General features: G+C 55.2%; 1 protein-coding gene across 1 annotated transcript in view; it reads right to left on the bottom strand.

Moving 5' to 3' along the window:
* Positions 1 to 19555, bottom strand: part of DNAH7 (dynein axonemal heavy chain 7) — a 197201-nt gene that overhangs the window by 69073 nt on the left and 108573 nt on the right. Inside the window, exons 41-44 of the mRNA XM_060177540.1 lie at positions 16251 to 17123; positions 5260 to 5489; positions 2232 to 2562; positions 67 to 413 (exon numbers count right to left, since the gene is read on the bottom strand). Of these exons, the coding sequence (XP_060033523.1) occupies positions 67 to 413; positions 2232 to 2562; positions 5260 to 5489; positions 16251 to 17123 (1781 nt within the window). The remainder of the gene's footprint in view (positions 1 to 66; positions 414 to 2231; positions 2563 to 5259; positions 5490 to 16250; positions 17124 to 19555) is intronic.

The following is a 19555-nucleotide window of genomic DNA, read 5'->3' as shown; positions in this document are numbered from 1 at the left end:
CAGCTGAGCACAGAAGGCAGCTGGTGGCACTGGCTGGGAAGTGCACCCAGGTCCCCTGGCACTCACTTGTCGTAGGAGTCCATGGCGATGACCCACTTGCACAGCCCCTCGGCGGCCGTGGAGGCGTTCCTGATCTTCTCCGGGACGAAGTCCGGATTCGGGATGTAGCTCTTCCTTATGATGTTCATGTACGCTGCGGGAATGTTGTCCTTGTCGTACTCATGCAGCGACTGTAGGAACCGAATGTCCCCGAGAAGCCTCTTAGCCGGACCCCAGAAATCCTCGATTTTCTTCCCCGAGCCTGTGGGGTCCGGCACTTTGTCAGCCTTGATGCCTTTCAAGATGCAGATGGCCTCCATGACCAGCTTCACTCCGGCAGGTGGGCTCTTCATGGACTTCACCACCGTTATGTCCTTGGGGTGACAACACACCATCATTAGAAAAGAAAGAATTCCCGGGGTCGGGCAGCGGCGCAGCGGGGGAAGCGCAGGTGGCACAAAGCGCAGGGACCGGCTTGAGGATTCTGGTTCGAGCCACCGGCTCCCCACCTGCAGGGGGGTCGCTTCACAGGCGGTGAAGCAGGTCTGCAGGTGTCTGTCTTTCTCTCCCCCTCTCTGTCTTCCCCTCCTCTCTCCATGTCTCTCTGTCCTATCCGGCAACAATGGCATCAATAACAACAATGATAATAACCACAACAATGATAAAAACAAGGACAACAAAAAGAATAAATAAATTTTTAAAAAATCTCTATGCATTACCTTTCTTTTAAATATTTTATTTAACGGATAGAGACAGAACGAAATCTAGAGGAGAAAGAGAGGGGGAGAGAGAGAGGGAGAGGGAGGAAGGGAGAGCACTGAAGCCCTGTTTCGCCACTCATGAAGCTCTCTCCCTACAGGTGGGGACCAGGGGCTTGAACTCCGGTCCTTGCACATGGTAGCACACATGCTCGACCAGGGTACCACCCCAGCCCTTTACACAGCACGTTTCAAACTCTATCACGTCCCTAGACAGTCACTCTGCTCCTAACCTAGGATGATGGCGATGAGACTCGTGTCAGAACACTAGTGTCTGTCCTAAAGGAGGACGCCCAGCACACTGTGAGTCATGCTCCTGTTCTGCTGAGATCTCACGCCTAAGAAATCCCAAGTCCTAGTCCATTGCAAGATCATGAGCACTTCTGTTTTATTGTGCCAGGACTATATTTAAGCTTCAACCAATCTGAACTCTCTGGGAGCCAGCTGTTCACAGAAGGACATGATGCCCACCCTCTGACCCTGCCCAAAAGGGTCACCAGGATCCCCGGCACAATTTTCTCTAAGAAATTCACTGCTCTCTTTTCTTAATTAAAAAGCTCCTCTCTTACATCTTAAGTTTGCATATTTCATTAGGTTTCACATTTGCTATTATAAAATATCAGTATATCATGTAGGTTACGCTATTGTGTTTTGTCTCACACATGACACTAATGACCACTGACATAGCACTGTTGCAAGGGGTATCCTGACATCAATTTGTGGAAACGGAAACAGTGCATCTTAGAATCCAAACAAATACTTGGCTATCCGACCCTGCTTTCTGTGTACTGCAAAGTTGCCAGGTGAAATGCTCAGATGCATTTTGTTCTAGAAGAGGTTGTAATAACATCTAGAAGCTTCTTTTCATTTTTAATTAAAATTTTTATTATCTTTATTTATTAGATAGAGACAGCCAGAAACAGAGAGGGAAGAGGGAGAGAGAGAGAGAGAGAGAGAGAGAGAGAGAGAGAGAGAGACCGAGACCCCTGCAGCCCTGCTTCACCACTGGCAAAGCTTCCGCCCTGCAGGTGGGGACTGGGGGCTGGAACCTGGGTCCCTGTGCACTGTAACATGTGCACTGAGCCAGGTTTGCCACCACCCGGCCCCCGGAAGCTTCTTTTTAAAAACTGTCTTTTTAAAAAGCTGTCCATGTGGATGTCCTCTTGGGGATGAACGAGGTTGTCCTCCTGCCAGCTGATACGCAGACCGACTGGGAGAGGCCGTGGTGACACTGGAGGTCACCTTAGAGCTGCGCTGACACGTTTTCTGGCCTTTGTCAGCTGGCCTCTTCCCTTCCCTTTTTTATCAGTGATTTAATAATGACTGACAAGACGGTATGACAACAGGGCGCTACTCCATCTGACAACTCCCACCGCCAGCCGCGCGTGCCATCCCACCCTGTCCCCACCCTCAGCCGCCTGGGAGCCGTCGGACCTGCGCAGTGAGGGTGTCCAGGGCGGACAGCGCTGACTCCAGGATGGGCAAGGCCTCTGCCAGGTCAGCATCGCACTCATCCTTGATGGCCTTGGCGGCCATAGCCTGTTCGTTGGCTACTATCTCGTCCGCCTTCACAATCTTCTCCGTCTTGGCCACCTCCACCGACTCCCTCTCAATGATCACCATCATCTCGTCCACCTCCTTGCTGGCCACCCTCAGCTGTGGCTGCAGGGCCTCGAGCTCAAACTGCATGGCGGCCACCTGGGAGGAAGCAGAGTCCAGCTTGTCCAAGCCCACTTCGTATCTCCTCTTCATCTTCATCACTTCACTGGAAACAGACAGAACAGGCGACTGACTCACCGGGGCTCTGAGATTCTTACAGTGTAACTAAAAGAGAGGTCTGAAAGAGTCTCATGCCTCAGAACATTCCCTAAGAAAAGTCGTGTGTGTATGGGGCGGGGGGGGGGGGGGGGGGAAACCAGGCGGTGACGCACCTGGTTAAGTGCTCACACCACCGCAGTGCACAAGGACTCGGGTTCAAGTCCCTGCCCCCACCTGCAGAGGGGGAACTTCACGAGTGGTGAAGCAGGGCTGCAGGAGTCTCTCTGTCTCTCTTACTCTGTATCCCCCTTCCCTTCTCAATATCTATCTCTATCCAATAATAAATGAATTAAAAATATTTTTTAAAAAGAAAAGGAAAAAGTGGACTCTATAAAACTGGACTGGGCACAATTAGGAGCAAATACTACTTCTATGTGTCTGTATTTTTAAATGCCTAGGCAATATTTAGGCTTGTCACAGAAATTCAAAAGTTATCCTTTTTAAAATATATATCATACCCCTGGTGTAGTTCTAAACTAATCACCTCTGGCAGTATATTCCAACACTATTGTTCCTTAAAACTTTGCTTATAATCAGTTTTACATAAACTTCAGGGAGCAAAAAATACTATTTCAAATGTTGCTAATTATGGAAAATATCTCAAGTTAAACACCTTGAAATAAGAATTGTTCACTAAGACAAATGGCAAACAGGACAGAAAGTAAAGTGCGGGGCCGGGTGGTGGCGCACCTGGTGAAGCGCTCACATGACAGTGCCTTGGCAAGGACCCGGGTTCAAGTCCCTGCCCCCACCTGCAGGGGAAAGCTTCATGAGTGCTGAAGCAGGGCTGCAGGTCTCTCTCTCTCTCTCCCCCTTTCTATTTCTCCCTCCCCTCTCAATTTCTCTCTGTCTCTATCCAAAATATATGAAAATTATTTTTTTAAAAAAGAATAACTGGTTGGTATAGTGCTATTGAAATAATTGGGAACAATGAAACTAAATTTTTGTCTGCATCCACATATTCCCTCTAGAAAAGTACATATTTTATGCAGAGAAATTTCTTTGTAATTTGTTTCATTTACAGAATTTGATATACTGTAATGTCTCAAAGCAAAAGATGACACATTTTGGCAGCTATCTGCAAGGTGCAGGTTGGAGTAAGGAGCACGCCATAGTACTAACTGTCTGAAGGCTGCTTCACCCTTCTGTCCGAGAGCCTTGCTGGTCATCAAGTGAAGACCATCTCAGAAGCCCAGGCACACTCAGGAGAGAGGAAACAGCAGACTTTTGTCCTGCGTTGAGACTCCCAGTTAGCAGGTTACCTACCGCTGAAGGACCAACACAGGGAACCTGTGTCACAGTGCAGCCCCTCTGAGGGATGGTGTGACCAGCACCAGCACAGCGAGGTCTCACCCAACCCGCGTGCAACAGATTCAGAATCCAGGTTCACCAGTGTTTCCTGGCCCGGGACTTGGCAGCCGCCGTCTAGGTGACAGTACTGACTGACTACGGAGGGGGCTGGAGGCTTTAACCAGGCAAGGCTCATTAAGGATCTAATAGAGGCAAACAGGACTTTAAAAGCCCTGGGCGACAGTCTGGGTGCAGCCACCCGGAGCTCGGGGAGGCTCCCCGACGCTGCCCGGACACCTCCTCTCAGAGGCTTCGAGACGGCCTGCCTACTTGTTTCCTCAGGCTCCTGTTCCGACTACCTAGATTCCTAGAGGAAAAGTTTATATATCCAGAATATCCTTGAAAGCTGTTTCCTTCATCCTTCCTTCCACTAGGGCTTTGCATGTACATGATAAGGACACCACTCCCAGGAGCCATTTTCATTTATTTATTTATTGAAAGGACAGAGAGAAACTGAGAGAGGAGGGAGATGTCGAGGGAGAGAGTTCACTGTTCATGAAGCCTCTCCCTGCAGGTGGAGACGGCGGGGTCTGAACCCAGATCTTTGTGCACAGAACACCTGTGCTCAGCCTGCCTGTAAGCTGATATCCTGGCCCAGAACACCTGTGCTCAGCCTGCCTGTAAGCTGATATCCTGGCCTCGGGCTGGCTACACAGCCTTAGCTGTGAACATCTATCATGCAAACTCCCGAGCTAACGCCCTGGCCCAAGTTTACACACCTTAAAATAAACTGCTGAGGGATAATTTTCAGATCAAGAAACTTTTTTCTGAATGTAAAAGTCACCTTCCAGGATATCAAAGAATCACATGGACCTTTCTGTAATGCGTGTACTTACTGGTGTTTTCAAATGAAAACTCGCAGTTTCAGATGAAAGCTGACAGTGCTTGTGGACTAACTTGTCATGGTTTTTCACCGCTTAGTGTATTTATTTAAAAACAGGTTTACTTGCTATCCTGTCACTTGTCAAAGAAAACTGGACCGTAACAATGATGACTCAGTTTCACTGTGGAAGCATCCCAGGATTTTACCACAGCTCAAAGCCCATCTTCATTGCCTAGGAAGACATGATCATGAGTCTGTCATGGGCTAGGCAATGACACATTTGCACCAGGACACCGAGATCTGCTCGTCTCCTACCATGCTCACGGAGTGGCCCGTGTAAAGGCGTAAATGTGCGTACGTTCACACACGCCGTGAAGCACATCCCACTATCCCGCTCCAGAAGGGCCGACACTCACATGTACAGACCTGCTCTAACCCACTAGAGCCGAAAGTGTGAAATCCTATTCTTACCTTCTTTTCTTCTCCAACAACAGTTTGAAGGTGGAGATTAATTCAAGATAGGAGGTGGGAGTCACATAGTTGTGTCTTTGAAGCTCCACAAAGAAGGATGTTGACAGATCTATAGTCGACGTGTGGAAGCACTTGCACATGCTGATGCAGCCTTCCCGGATGCCCTCAGACATTTCAATTTCTTCCAGGAAGCGCGAGGCAACGGCCTGGAGTGCGTCTTCGGGCCATGACTAACCGTGAGAGAGAGAAGAGCTTTAGCACTGACCAGATGCGCTAGTCCAGACGGGCACAGAGGGGAGCAGCAAGGGTTGTCTGTGGGGGGACACTTCTGGGAAGAACATTCGCAAAGCCTCGTAGTGGTTTCATGGCGCCTTACAAAGCTACGAGATAATGGGGTACAGCCGCACACTGTTCCTGCCACTAGTCCCTCCACTGGCAGCTCCAGCAGCTCTCCCAAGGTTGCAGACACAGGGGACTATTGTTTCTGCAACTCACTATGTTTGTATATATTTGCCTCCCCTCCTCCCCGGGGCCCGCCGGCTCTTCCTTCCCAAGTCACACCTACACCTGTTCCTAGACCCGCACCTCTCCCTTTTCCTCTCTCTCTCCCCAGTGGCTGATGCAGCGGGAAGAGCCCTCTGGCCATCTGCCCCCATCACACCTACACCTGTTACTAGACCCGCACCTCTCCATTTTCCCCTCTCTCCCCAGTGCCTGATGCAGTGGGAATTCAGAGCCCTCTGGCCATCTGCCCCCGTCACACCTACACCTGTTACTAGACCCGCACCTCTCCCTTTTCCCCTCTCTCCCCAGTGCCTGATGCAGCGGGAATTCAGAGCCCTCTGGCCATCTGCCCCCGTCACACCTACACCTGTTACTAGACCCGCACCTCTCCCTTTTCCCCTCTCTCCCCAGTGCCTGATGCAGCGGGAATTCAGAGCCCTCTGGCGATCTGCCCCTGTCACACCTACACCTGTTCCTAGACCCGCACCTCTCCCTTTTCCTCTCTCTCTCCCCAGTGCCTGATGCAGCGGGAATTCAGAGCCCTCTGGCCATCTGCCCCCGTCACACCTACACCTGTTCCTAGACCCACACCTCTCCCTTTTCCTCTCTCTCTCCCCAGTGCCTGATGCAGCGGGAATTCAGAGCCCTCTGGCCATCTGCCCCCGTCACACCTACACCTGTTACTAGACCCGCACCTCTCCCTTTTCCCCTCTCTCCCCAGTGCCTGATGCAGTGGGAATTCAGAGCCCTCTGGCCATCCGCCCCCATCACACCTACACCTGTTACTAGACCCGCACCTCTCCCTTTTCCCCTCTCTCCCCAGTGCCTGATGCATCGGGAATTCAGAGCCCTCTGGCCATCTGCCCCCATCACACCTACACCTGTTACTAGACCTGCACCTCTCCCTTTTCCCCTCTCTCCCCAGTGCCTGATGCAGCGGGAATTCAGAGCCCTCTGGCCATCTGCCCCCGTCACACCTACAACTGTTACTAGACCCGCACCTCTCCCTTTTCCCCTCTCTCCCCAGTGCCTGATGCATCGGGAATTCAGAGCCCTCTGGCCATCTGCCCCCGTCACACCTACAGCTGTTACTAGACCCGCACCTCTCCCTTTTCCCCTCTCTCCCCAGTGCCTGATGCATCGGGAATTCAAAGCCCTCTGGCCATCTGCCCCCGTCACACCTACACCTGTTACTAGACCCGCACCTCTCCCTTTTCCCCTCTCTCCCCAGTGCCTGATGCAGCGGGAATTCAGAGCCCTCTGGCCATCTGCCCCCGTCACACCTACACCTGTTACTAGACCCGCACCTCTCCCTTTTCCCCTCTCTCCCCAGTGCCTGATGCAGCGGGAATTCAGAGCCCTCTGGCGATCTGCCCCTGTCACACCTACACCTGTTCCTAGACCCGCACCTCTCCCTTTTCCTCTCTCTCTCCCCAGTGCCTGATGCAGCGGGAATTCAGAGCCCTCTGGCCATCTGCCCCCGTCACACCTACACCTGTTCCTAGACCCACACCTCTCCCTTTTCCTCTCTCTCTCCCCAGTGCCTGATGCAGCGGGAATTCAGAGCCCTCTGGCCATCTGCCCCCGTCACACCTACACCTGTTACTAGACCCGCACCTCTCCCTTTTCCCCTCTCTCCCCAGTGCCTGATGCAGTGGGAATTCAGAGCCCTCTGGCCATCCGCCCCCATCACACCTACACCTGTTACTAGACCCGCACCTCTCCCTTTTCCCCTCTCTCCCCAGTGCCTGATGCATCGGGAATTCAGAGCCCTCTGGCCATCTGCCCCCATCACACCTACACCTGTTACTAGACCTGCACCTCTCCCTTTTCCCCTCTCTCCCCAGTGCCTGATGCAGCGGGAATTCAGAGCCCTCTGGCCATCTGCCCCCGTCACACCTACAACTGTTACTAGACCCGCACCTCTCCCTTTTCCCCTCTCTCCCCAGTGCCTGATGCATCGGGAATTCAGAGCCCTCTGGCCATCTGCCCCCGTCACACCTACAGCTGTTACTAGACCCGCACCTCTCCCTTTTCCCCTCTCTCCCCAGTGCCTGATGCATCGGGAATTCAAAGCCCTCTGGTCATCTGCCCCCGTCACACCTACACCTGTTCCTAGACCCGCACCTCTCCCTTTTCCCCTCTCTCCCCAGTGCCTGATGCAGCGGGAATTCAGAGCCCTCTGGCCATCTGCCCCCGTCACACCTACACCTGTTCCTAGACCCGCACCTCTCCCTTTTCCCCTCTCTCCCCAGTGCCTGATGCAGTGGGAATTCAGAGCCCTCTGGCCATCTGCCCCCGTCACACATACACCTGTTACTAGACCCGCACCTCTCCCTTTTCCCCTCTTTCCCCAGTGCCTGATGACGCGGGAATTCAGAGCCCTCTGGCCATCTGCCCCCGTCACACCTACACCTGTTCCTAGACCCGCACCTCTCCCTTTTCCCCTCTCTCCCCAGTGCCTGATGCATTGGGAATTCAGAGCCCTCTGGCCATCTGCCCCCGTCACACCTACACCTGTTCCTAGACACGCACCTCTCCCTTTTCCTCTCTCTCTCCCCAGTGCCTGATGCAGCGGGAATTCAGAGCCCTCTGGCCATCTGCCCCCGTCACACCTACACCTGTTACTAGACCTGCACCTCTCCCTTTTCCCCTCTCTCCCCAGTGCCTGATGCAGCGGGAATTCAGAGCCCTCTGGTCATCTGCCCCGTCACACCTACACCTGTTCCTAGACCCGCACCTCTCCCTTTTCCCCTCTCTCCCCAGTGCCTGATGCAGCGGGAATTCAGAGCCCTCTGGCCATCTGCCCCCGTCACACCTACACCTGTTCCTAGACCCGCACCTCTCCCCTTTCCCCTCTCTCCCCAGTGCCTGATGCAGCGGGAATTCAGAGCTCTCTGGTCATCTGCCCCGTCACACCTACACCTGTTCCTAGACCCGCACCTCTCCCTTTTCCCCTCTCTCCCCAGTGCCTGATGCAGCGGGAATTCAGAGCCCTCTGGTCATCTGCCCCGTCACACCTACACCTGTTCCTAGACCCGCACCTCTCCCTTTTCCCCTCTCTCCCCAGTGCCTGATGCATCGGGAATTCAGAGCCCTCTGGCCATCTGCCCCCGTCACACCTACACCTGTTACTAGACCCGCACCTCTCCGTTTTCCTCTCTCTCTCCCCAGTGCCTGATGCAGCGGGAATTCAGAGCCCTCTGGCCATCTGCCCCCGTCACACCTACACCTGTTCCTAGACCCGCACCTCTCCCTTTTCCCATCTCTCCCCAGTGCCTGATGCAGCGGGAATTCAGAGCCCTCTGGTCATCTGCCCCGTCACACCTACACCTGTTCCTAGACCCGCACCTCTCCCTTTTCCCCTCTCTCCCCAGTGCCTGATGCAGCGGGAATTCAGAGCCCTCTGGTCATCTGCCCCCGTCACACCTACAACTGTTACTAGACCCGCACCTCTCCCTTTTCCCCTCTCTCCCCAGTGCCTGATGCAGCGGGAATTCAGAGCCCTCTGGCCATCTGCCCCCGTCACACATACACCTGTTACTAGACCCGCAGCTCTCCATTTTCCCCTCTCTCCCCAGTGCCTGATGCAGCGGGAATTCAGAGCCCTCTGGCCATCTGCCCCCGTCACACCTACACCTGTTACTAGACCCGCACCTCTCCCTTTTCCCCTCTCTCCCCAGTGCCTGATGACGCGGGAATTCAGAGCCCTCTGGCCATCTGCCCCCGTCACACCTACACCTGTTCCTAGACCCGCACCTCTCCCTTTTCCCCTCTCTCCCCAATGCCTGATGCATCGGGAATTCAGAGCCCTCTGGCCATCTGCCCCCGTCACACCTACACCTGTTCCTAGACCCGCACCTCTCCCTTTTCCCCTCTCTCCCCAGTGCCTGATGCAGCGGGAATTCAGAGCCCTCTGGCCATCTGCCCCCGTCACACCTACACCTGTTCCTAGACCCGCACCTCTCCCTTTTCCCCTCTCTCCCCAGTGCCTGATGCATCGGGAATTCAGAGCCCTCTGGCCATCTGCCCCCGTCACACCTACACCTGTTACTAGACCCGCACCTCTCCCTTTTCCTCTCTCTCTCCCCAGTGCCTGATGCAGTGGGAATTCAGAGCCCTCTGGCCATCTGCCCCCGTCACACCTACACATGTTACTAGACCTGCACCTCTCCCTTTACCCCTCTCTCCCCAGTGCCTGATGCATCGGGAATTCAGAGCCCTCTGGTCATCTGCCCCGTCACACCTACACCTGTTCCTAGACCCGCACCTCTCCCTTTTCCCCTCTCTCCCCAGTGCCTGATGCAGCGGGAATTCAGAGCCCTCTGGCCATCTGCCCCCGTCACACCTACACCTGTTACTAGACCCGCACCTCTCCCTTTTCCCCTCTCTCCCCAGTGCCTGATGCAGCGGGAATTCAGAGCCCTCTGGCCATCTGCCCCCGTCACACCTACACCTGTTCCTAGACCCGCACCTCTCCCTTTTCCCCTCTCTCCCCAGTGCCTGATGCAGCGGGAATTCAGAGCCCTCTGGTCATCTGCCCCGTCACACCTACACCTGTTCCTAGACCCGCACCTCTCCCTTTTCCCCTCTCTCCCCAGTGCCTGATGCATTGGGAATTCAGAGCCCTCTGGCCATCTGCCCCCGTCACACCTACACCTGTTACTAGACCCGCACCTCTCCCTTTTCCCCTCTCTCCCCAGTGCCTGATGCAGCGGGAATTCAGAGCCCTCTGGCCATCTGCCCCCGTCACACATACACCTGTTACTAGACCCGCAGCTCTCCATTTTCCCCTCTCTCCCCAGTGCCTGATGCATCGGGAATTCAGAGCCCTCTGGCCATCTGCCCCCGTCACACCTACACCTGTTACTAGACCCGCACCTCTCCCTTTTCCCCTCTCTCCCCAGTGCCTGATGACGCGGGAATTCAGAGCCCTCTGGCCATCTGCCCCCGTCACACCTACACCTGTTCCTAGACCCGCACCTCTCCCTTTTCCCCTCTCTCCCCAGTGCCTGATGCATCGGGAATTCAGAGCCCTCTGGCCATCTGCCCCCGTCACACCTACACCTGTTCCTAGACCCGCACCTCTCCCTTTTCCCCTCTCTCCCCAGTGCCTGATGCAGCGGGAATTCAGAGCCCTCTGGCCATCTGCCCCCGTCACACCTACACCTGTTCCTAGACCCGCACCTCTCCCTTTTCCCCTCTCTCCCCAGTGCCTGATGCATCGGGAATTCAGAGCCCTCTGGCCATCTGCCCCCGTCACACCTACACCTGTTACTAGACCCGCACCTCTCCCTTTTCCTCTCTCTCTCCCCAGTGCCTGATGCAGTGGGAATTCAGAGCCCTCTGGCCATCTGCCCCCGTCACACCTACACATGTTACTAGACCTGCACCTCTCCCTTTTCCCCTCTCTCCCCAGTGCCTGATGCATCGGGAATTCAGAGCCCTCTGGTCATCTGCCCCGTCACACCTACACCTGTTCCTAGACCCGCACCTCTCCCTTTTCCCCTCTCTCCCCAGTGCCTGATGCATTGGGAATTCAGAGCCCTCTGGCCATCTGCCCCCGTCACACCTACACCTGTTACTAGACCCGCACCTCTCCCTTTTCCCCTCTCTCCCCAGTGCCTGATGCAGCGGGAATTCAGAGCCCTCTGGCCATCTGCCCCCGTCACACCTACACCTGTTCCTAGACCCGCACCTCTCCCTTTTCCCCTCTCTCCCCAGTGCCTGATGCAGCGGGAATTCAGAGCCCTCTGGTCATCTGCCCCGTCACACCTACACCTGTTCCTAGACCCGCACCTCTCCCTTTTCCCCTCTCTCCCCAGTGCCTGATGCATTGGGAATTCAGAGCCCTCTGGCCATCTGCCCCCGTCACACCTACACCTGTTACTAGACCCGCACCTCTCCCTTTTCCCCTCTCTCCCCAGTGCCTGATGCAGCGGGAATTCAGAGCCCTCTGGCCATCTGCCCCCGTCACACATACACCTGTTACTAGACCCGCAGCTCTCCATTTTCCCCTCTCTCCCCAGTGCCTGATGCATCGGGAATTCAGAGCCCTCTGGCCATCTGCCCCCGTCACACCTACACCTGTTACTAGACCCGCACCTCTCCCTTTTCCCCTCTCTCCCCAGTGCCTGATGACGCGGGAATTCAGAGCCCTCTGGCCATCTGCCCCCGTCACACCTACACCTGTTCCTAGACCCGCACCTCTCCCTTTTCCCCTCTCTCCCCAGTGCCTGATGCATCGGGAATTCAGAGCCCTCTGGCCATCTGCCCCCGTCACACCTACACCTGTTCCTAGACCCGCACCTCTCCCTTTTCCCCTCTCTCCCCAGTGCCTGATGCAGCGGGAATTCAGAGCCCTCTGGCCATCTGCCCCCGTCACACCTACACCTGTTCCTAGACCCGCACCTCTCCCTTTTCCCCTCTCTCCCCAGTGCCTGATGCATCGGGAATTCAGAGCCCTCTGGCCATCTGCCCCCGTCACACCTACACCTGTTACTAGACCCGCACCTCTCCCTTTTCCTCTCTCTCTCCCCAGTGCCTGATGCAGTGGGAATTCAGAGCCCTCTGGCCATCTGCCCCCGTCACACCTACACATGTTACTAGACCTGCACCTCTCCCTTTTCCCCTCTCTCCCCAGTGCCTGATGCATCGGGAATTCAGAGCCCTCTGGTCATCTGCCCCGTCACACCTACACCTGTTCCTAGACCCGCACCTCTCCCTTTTCCCCTCTCTCCCCAGTGCCTGATGCATTGGGAATTCAGAGCCCTCTGGCCATCTGCCCCCGTCACACCTACACCTGTTACTAGACCCGCACCTCTCCCTTTTCCCCTCTCTCCCCAGTGCCTGATGCAGCGGGAATTCAGAGCCCTCTGGCCATCTGCCCCCGTCACACATACACCTGTTACTAGACCCGCAGCTCTCCATTTTCCCCTCTCTCCCCAGTGCCTGATGCATCGGGAATTCAGAGCCCTCTGGCCATCTGCCCCCGTCACACCTACACCTGTTACTAGACCCGCACCTCTCCCTTTTCCCCTCTCTCCCCAGTGCCTGATGACGCGGGAATTCAGAGCCCTCTGGCCATCTGCCCCCGTCACACCTACACCTGTTCCTAGACCCGCACCTCTCCCTTTTCCCCTCTCTCCCCAGTGCCTGATGCATCGGGAATTCAGAGCCCTCTGGCCATCTGCCCCCGTCACACCTACACCTGTTCCTAGACCCGCACCTCTCCCTTTTCCCCTCTCTCCCCAGTGCCTGATGCAGCGGGAATTCAGAGCCCTCTGGCCATCTGCCCCCGTCACACCTACACCTGTTCCTAGACCCGCACCTCTCCCTTTTCCCCTCTCTCCCCAGTGCCTGATGCAGCGGGAATTCAGAGCCCTCTGGCCATCTGCCCCCGTCACACCTACAACTGTTACTAGACCCGCACCTCTCCCTTTTCCCCTCTCTCCCCAGTGCCTGATGCAGCGGGAATTCAGAGCCCTCTGGCCATCTGCCCCCGTCACACCTACACCTGTTCCTAGACCCGCACCTCTACCTTTTCCCCTCTCTCCCCAGTGCCTGATGCATCGGGAATTCAGAGCCCTCTGGCCATCTGCCCCCGTCACACCTACACCTGTTCCTAGACCCGCACCTCTCCCTTTTCCCCTCTCTCCCCAGTGCCTGATGCAGTGGGAATTCAGAGCCCTCTGGTCATCTGCCCCCGTCACACCTACACCTGTTCCTAGACCCGCACCTCTTCCTTTTCCCCTCTTTCCCCAGTGCCTGATGCAGCGGGAATTCAGAGCCCTCTGGCCATCTGCCCCCGTCACACCTACACCTGTTACTAGACCCGCACCTCTCCCTTTTCCCCTCTCTCCCCAGTGCCTGATGCAGTGGGAATTCAGAGCCCTCTGGTCATCTGCCCCCGTCACACCTACACCTGTTACTAGACCCGCACCTCTCCGTTTTCCTCTCTCTCTCCCCAGTGCCTGATGCAGCGGGAATTCAGAGCCCTCTGGCCATCTGCCCCCGTCACACCTACACCTGTTACTAGACCCGCACCTCTCCCTTTTCCCCTCTCTCCCCAGTGCCTGATGACGCGGGAATTCAGAGCCCTCTGGTCATCTGCCCCCGTCACACCTACACCTGTTCCTAGACCCGCACCTCTCCCTTTTCCCCTCTCTCCCCAGTGCCTGATGCAGCGGGAATTCAGAGCCCTCTGGCCATCTGCCCCCGTCACACCTACACCTGTTACTAGACCCGCACCTCTCCCTTTTCCCCTCTCTCCCCAGTGCCTGATGCAGTGGGAATTCAGAGCCCTCTGGCCATCTGCCCCCGTCACACCTACACCTGTTACTAGACCCGCACCTCTCCCTTTTCCCCTCTCTCCCCACTGCCTGATGCAGTGGGAATTCAGAGCCCTCTGGCCATCTGCCCCCGTCACACCTACACCTGTTCCTAGACCCGCACCTCTCCCTTTTCCCCTCTCTCCCCAGTGCCTGATGCAGTGGGAATTCAGAGCCCTCTGGTCATCTGCCCCCGTCACACCTACACCTGTTCCTAGACCCGCACCTCTCCCTTTTCCCCTCTCTCCCCAGTGCCTGATGCAGCGGGAATTCAGAGCCCTCTGGCCATCTGCCCCCGTCACACCTACACCTGTTACTAGACCCGCACCTCTCCCTTTTCCCCTCTCTCTCCCCAGTGCCTGATGCAGCGGGAATTCAGAGCCCTCTGGTCATCTGCCCCCGTCACACCTACACCTGTTACTAGACCCGCACCTCTCCCTTTTCCCCTCTCTCCCCAGTGCCTGATGCATGGGGAATTCAGAGCCCTCTGGCCATCTGCCCCTGTCATTTCTCCCCCACTGAGAGTATGGATCGAATTTCTTTCCGGGGTGCTGAAGGTGGGACTTCTGGCTTCTGTCACTGTTTTCCCACTGGACATGAGCACCGGCAGATGGATGGAGAACTTTCTTCTAGTGAAGAACCTGTCTGCTTCACAGAGAGCGTAATATCAGCCCTTCATGGCATGTTCCAGGGTCAGAAAAGCTGATCACAAGTGTTGCAGGGGCAAGGGGCTGTCAAGTGACTGCCTCCATCTGCGTGCAGCCCTCTGGCCTCACGGCCTCAGCCCTCTGTGCTTTGCTGAGATGTTATTCTGCATTGCCCTAAGCTCCACTGTCATAGGAAGGCCTCGTAGGCCCCCTCTTAAGCTGCCCTGTGCAGCAGCCCAGGCCCTGGCTTCTGTAGCCCAGAGAGCAGCAATCTCCCCAACTGGATAAACACCACCACCTACAGGGCCCGCCCCTGCCTGCAGCGGTGAGGGAGCAAAGGGTACAGATCTCTCTCTCTCTCTCTCTCTCACTTTCTCTCTTTTCTCTCTCTCTTTATTTACTGGATAGAAACAGCCAGAAATTGAGAGGAGAAGGAGAGAGAGGGAGACAGACAGAGAGACACCTGCAGCCCTGCCTCACCACTCGTGAAGCTTCCTCCCTGCAGGTGGGGGCCGGGGGCTTGAACCCGGGTCCTTACACATTGTAACACGTGTGCTCAACCAGATATGCCACCACCTGCCCTCCCCCCCCCCATCAAAAGCAGAAAGAAAAAGGAAAAATGGCCACCCGGAGTAATGGGGTTACTCAGGCAAGGAGCCCTGGCAACAACCCTGGTGGCGACACATAAACCAGTCAGTCCAGGAGCGCTGCTGCCGGCCACCCAACTTCTGAGGTCAGAAGGTCATAGTCTGTGCCCTCCTACCCCAAGGGACCTGTGATGCCTAGAGGGACAGTCGCCTTGGCTTAGCAGGGCGGGTGCTTCCCTGCTCCACTCCCAGCACCCAGGTCCTCCCAGGCAAGGTGTCTCCCCGGATTCTCCCCGAATCGGTGTGTCCCCGACCAGACTCTGCTAGTGTGCGGCACAGAGCGGCCTGAGCGATGGCTCAGAACACAGCTGATTCATGTCACAACCGCCAGTCTGAAATCCTCACACTCCCCGAATCTACAAGTAAAAGCCTATTGCCCCCTTTCAGTGTCTCTGGTTTAAAAAATATTATTTATTTATTTACTACTGGATAGAGGCTGAGAAGGGAGGGAGGGATAGCGAGCGAGAGAGACAGAGAGTCACCTACAGCCCTGCTTCACCACTCGCAAAGCAAAGCTTCACCCCTGCAGGTGGGCACCGGGGGTTGAACCCTGGTACTTGCGCACGGTGACATACATGCTAAACCAGGTACACCACCACCTGGTCTCTCTCTCAATTTCTCTGTCCTATGCGGCCAAGTGACGGGGTGGAGGAGGAAGGCCACCGGGACTGGAGGGATCGTAGCACCCGCACAGAGCCCCTGTGACGGGCCTGGAGACCAAAGAATGACCATGATGGTGGTGAGGACAGACAAAGCCTCCTCACTGGCCTGTCAGATGGGGAGGACAGACAAAGCCTCCTCACTGGCCTGTCAGCCCCGCGGTCTGAAGGGGGGTCTCTGAAAGGGGCCGTCAGGTGGCCTACCTGGAACCAGTCGATGGTGCAGCAGTTGACCAGCGCGGGGAACTTCCTGAGGCGGTTGCGAAAGGCATCTCCGATGGGGCTCATGGCCAGCACCACGTGCAGCTGGTTGCGGCAGCGGTCGATGAACATGTTGAACAGGGCCACGGGGCTCCCGTCCGTCTGCTTGGTCTTGTCCCGCTGCCGGTCCAGCTGGCGCATCTTCTCGCAGATCTCCTGCTTCTCGTCCAGCGCGAAGAGGTTGGGCACCTCCCCGGCGTTCAGCAGGTTGTTGACGTCCTCCAGGAAGGACTCCTTCTTGATCTGCGTGTCGGTGAAGAGGAAGACGCCGTGCAGCTCCCCCTCCGCGCACTTGCGCAGGATGGACTTGAGGTCCTCGCGCCACTCGCTGGTGCCGTAGCCCTTGGAGATCTCCACCTGGAACACGGCGTAGTCGGCCATGTGGGCAGCCAGCCTGGTGACCGACTGCCGGCCGCTGCCCCCGACGCCCACCAGCAGCGCGTGGCTGCGGGGCTGCTTCAGGATGCGGGAGATCCGGCTGATGTGCTCCACGGCGAATCGGAACAGGACCAGGTTCATGGTCTTCTTGCTCATGTTGTTGTACTCCTCCAGGTGGGCCTCCACGGTCACCCGCAGGCCGTCCACGTCGGGGACCTCCCTGTAGTTGGTGTCCTCCCGCTTGGGGTCGTGGAAGTCGCAGAACATGAGGCTGCGCAAGTCGTCCTCCTCCACGTAGCCGTCCTGATCGAAGTCCAGCTTTTCAAACAGCTGGTGGAAGTTCTCATCCATGCACTTGCTCAGGACTTCCTGGATGTAGGTGACCAGCCAGCCCCGGTCTGCGTTGTCCAGAAGGCGGTCGTAATACACCCGGAGGACCTGCGGAGGGACCCACAGACAGCCTCAGGACCCTGCCTCCTCTGACAGTGTCGTGGGCGCTGTGGCCTTGCTTAAGGGCGTGCTCAGACAGGAAGAGCTGGCGACACCAGGTTCACTTCAAATATTAATCCTGAACAAACATCTCTGGAACAACACACAGTTATATTCAGCTGCCGATTTTTTTAAAAAGGGGAGTATCTAGCTTGTACAGATGCAAAGAGTGTTAAGGACTAGAAAATTAGTACAGTCATGGGCCCCTTGGAATATACCTAAAAAAAGACGTCCTAGCTTCTTCCAACATGAAGACCCCAAACCTCACCTGCTCTATTCTTACCTTTTGGTTCCTGATTTATTAAACAATTTGTTCTGCTTTATATCTTGCCACATTTCAGCTATCCAGTTGCAAATTCTATCATGCCATCCTGACTTCCCTGGACAGACGCCCTCACCCATGTGTCCTGGAGCCTCCCCTCCCCAGAGCCCTGCCCCACTAGGGACAGACAGAGACAGGCTGGGGGTGTGGGTCCACCTGCCAACACCCATGTCCAGTGGAGAAGCAATGACAGAAGCCAGAACTCCCACCTTCTGCTCCCCATAAAGAATAAAGAACAGGGAAGCTTCCAATGGAGGGATGTGGAACGCTGGTGGTGGGGAAGAGTGTGCCCCTCTCTTATCCCATAATGTTGTTGCTCATTATTAAACTGCTGAGTAAAAAAAAAAAAAAAAAACTTAATAAAGAAGAGAGTGACTGCTTCTGTCGCCCACCCAGGTGAAGATGACAGCGATGGACACCGGCATCCAGGGTCCCCAGGGCCGTCTCTGAGTCCTTTCCTTTAAACGACTTCACTGGGGCTTTAGTGGTGAGGCACAGCTGTGGCACACAGGTACCGTCCCTCATCTCCTTGTGACAGCTGTCTGCAAGCAACACTCTCACCCCCTGGACCCTCTCCTTGTCAGACAGAGACAGAGAGGCAGAGATAAAGAAAGAGACCAAAGTTGTTGTTTTTTCTTTTTTCTGAGTTATCACTGGGGCTCAGTGCCTGCACTACCAATCCACTGCTCCCGGTGTCCATTTTTCCGTTTTATTGGACAGGATGGGGAGAAAATGAGGAGGGGGAAGATACAGAGAGAGAGAGAGACACCTGCAGACCTGCTTCACCACTTGTAAAGCATCCCCTCCTGCAGGTGGGGAGCAGTGACTCAAACCTGGACCCTTGAGTGAGTCCTTATGCTGAGTATTATGTGCATCACCACCTGCCTCCTCCACACATTTCTATAATAATAAGTTTATTTACATCTTCCCATAAGGAACTAGAATATCTTTTCGTACAATTTCCAGGCCCTGAGAGTTGGTTTGCTACATGGTTCTCCTGGCACCAAGTCATAGTACAAGTTAAGTGACATAAGCAATACATTCACTTCTTATCACAATAGTTCCTTAGACACAGAGAGGTGTGACTAAATACAGGCCTCGCCGTGCACAGGGTCCAGGTTCAAACCCAGGCGGCACAAGGGGGCTACCATTTCCCTCCTTCCCCCCTCCTGCTGTCTGCCTTCCTCTGTATCTATCTGCATGAAACCAGGGTCTAACAGATCCCTCTCTCCACTGTCACTGGTCATCTCCATCAGGAACAACATAATAGACCCTGTTTTGGGCCCCCACAGGACCTTGCCCTCCATGTGGATCAACAATGGTAGAGAATGTTCCATTCTCTGAAGGGAGGCTGGGCAACATAGTCTACCTACCACGTGAGGAAGACGGGCCCTGAAATTGGGGCAGCCTGGAATGTTCCTACAGAATGTGAGCTCAGACCTTCAGGGATGCAGAGGATACAGAGGCTCCTGTGCTGAATATGGGTCCCAGATCAGATCGATGGGGTTTACAGTCAACAATTTATACGCCTTTGGGAGCTATTCTCTTCCCTAATCCAGCTTTCTGGTCCTTTTTTTCAGCCATTACAACATCTCCTCAGACAATAACTTGGGTCCACCTGCATATCAGATGTCAGGCTCAGGCAAAAACTAGTAAAGTGATGGGACCCCTTGGAATAGACCTAAAATAGACCTACTAGCTTTTGCCAAAACAGAGACCCCAAATTTTCATCTGCACTATTCCAGCCTTCAGGTTCATGATTAGTCAACAACTTTTTTGGCTTTATATCTTAACTCTTTTTTAGCCACCAGGTTCCAGAAGCTACTTTGATGCCAACTGGACTTCCCTGGGCAGACAACCCCACCAATGTGTCCTGGAGCCCTGCTTCCCCAGAGCCCTGCCCCACTAGGGAAAGAGAGAGACAGGCTGGGAGTATGGATCCACCTGTCAACGCTCATGTTCAGCAGGGAAGCAATTACAGAAGCCAGACCTTCCACCTTCTGCATCCCACAGGGACCCTGGGTCCATGCTCCCAGAGGGATAAAGAATAGGAAAGCTG

Source organism: Erinaceus europaeus, chromosome 18 (assembly GCF_950295315.1).
Source record: "Erinaceus europaeus chromosome 18, mEriEur2.1, whole genome shotgun sequence".
Taxonomy (NCBI): domain Eukaryota; kingdom Metazoa; phylum Chordata; class Mammalia; order Eulipotyphla; family Erinaceidae; genus Erinaceus; species Erinaceus europaeus.
Note: the sequence above shows the minus strand (reverse complement) of the source record. Positions and strands in the feature narration are given on the sequence as shown.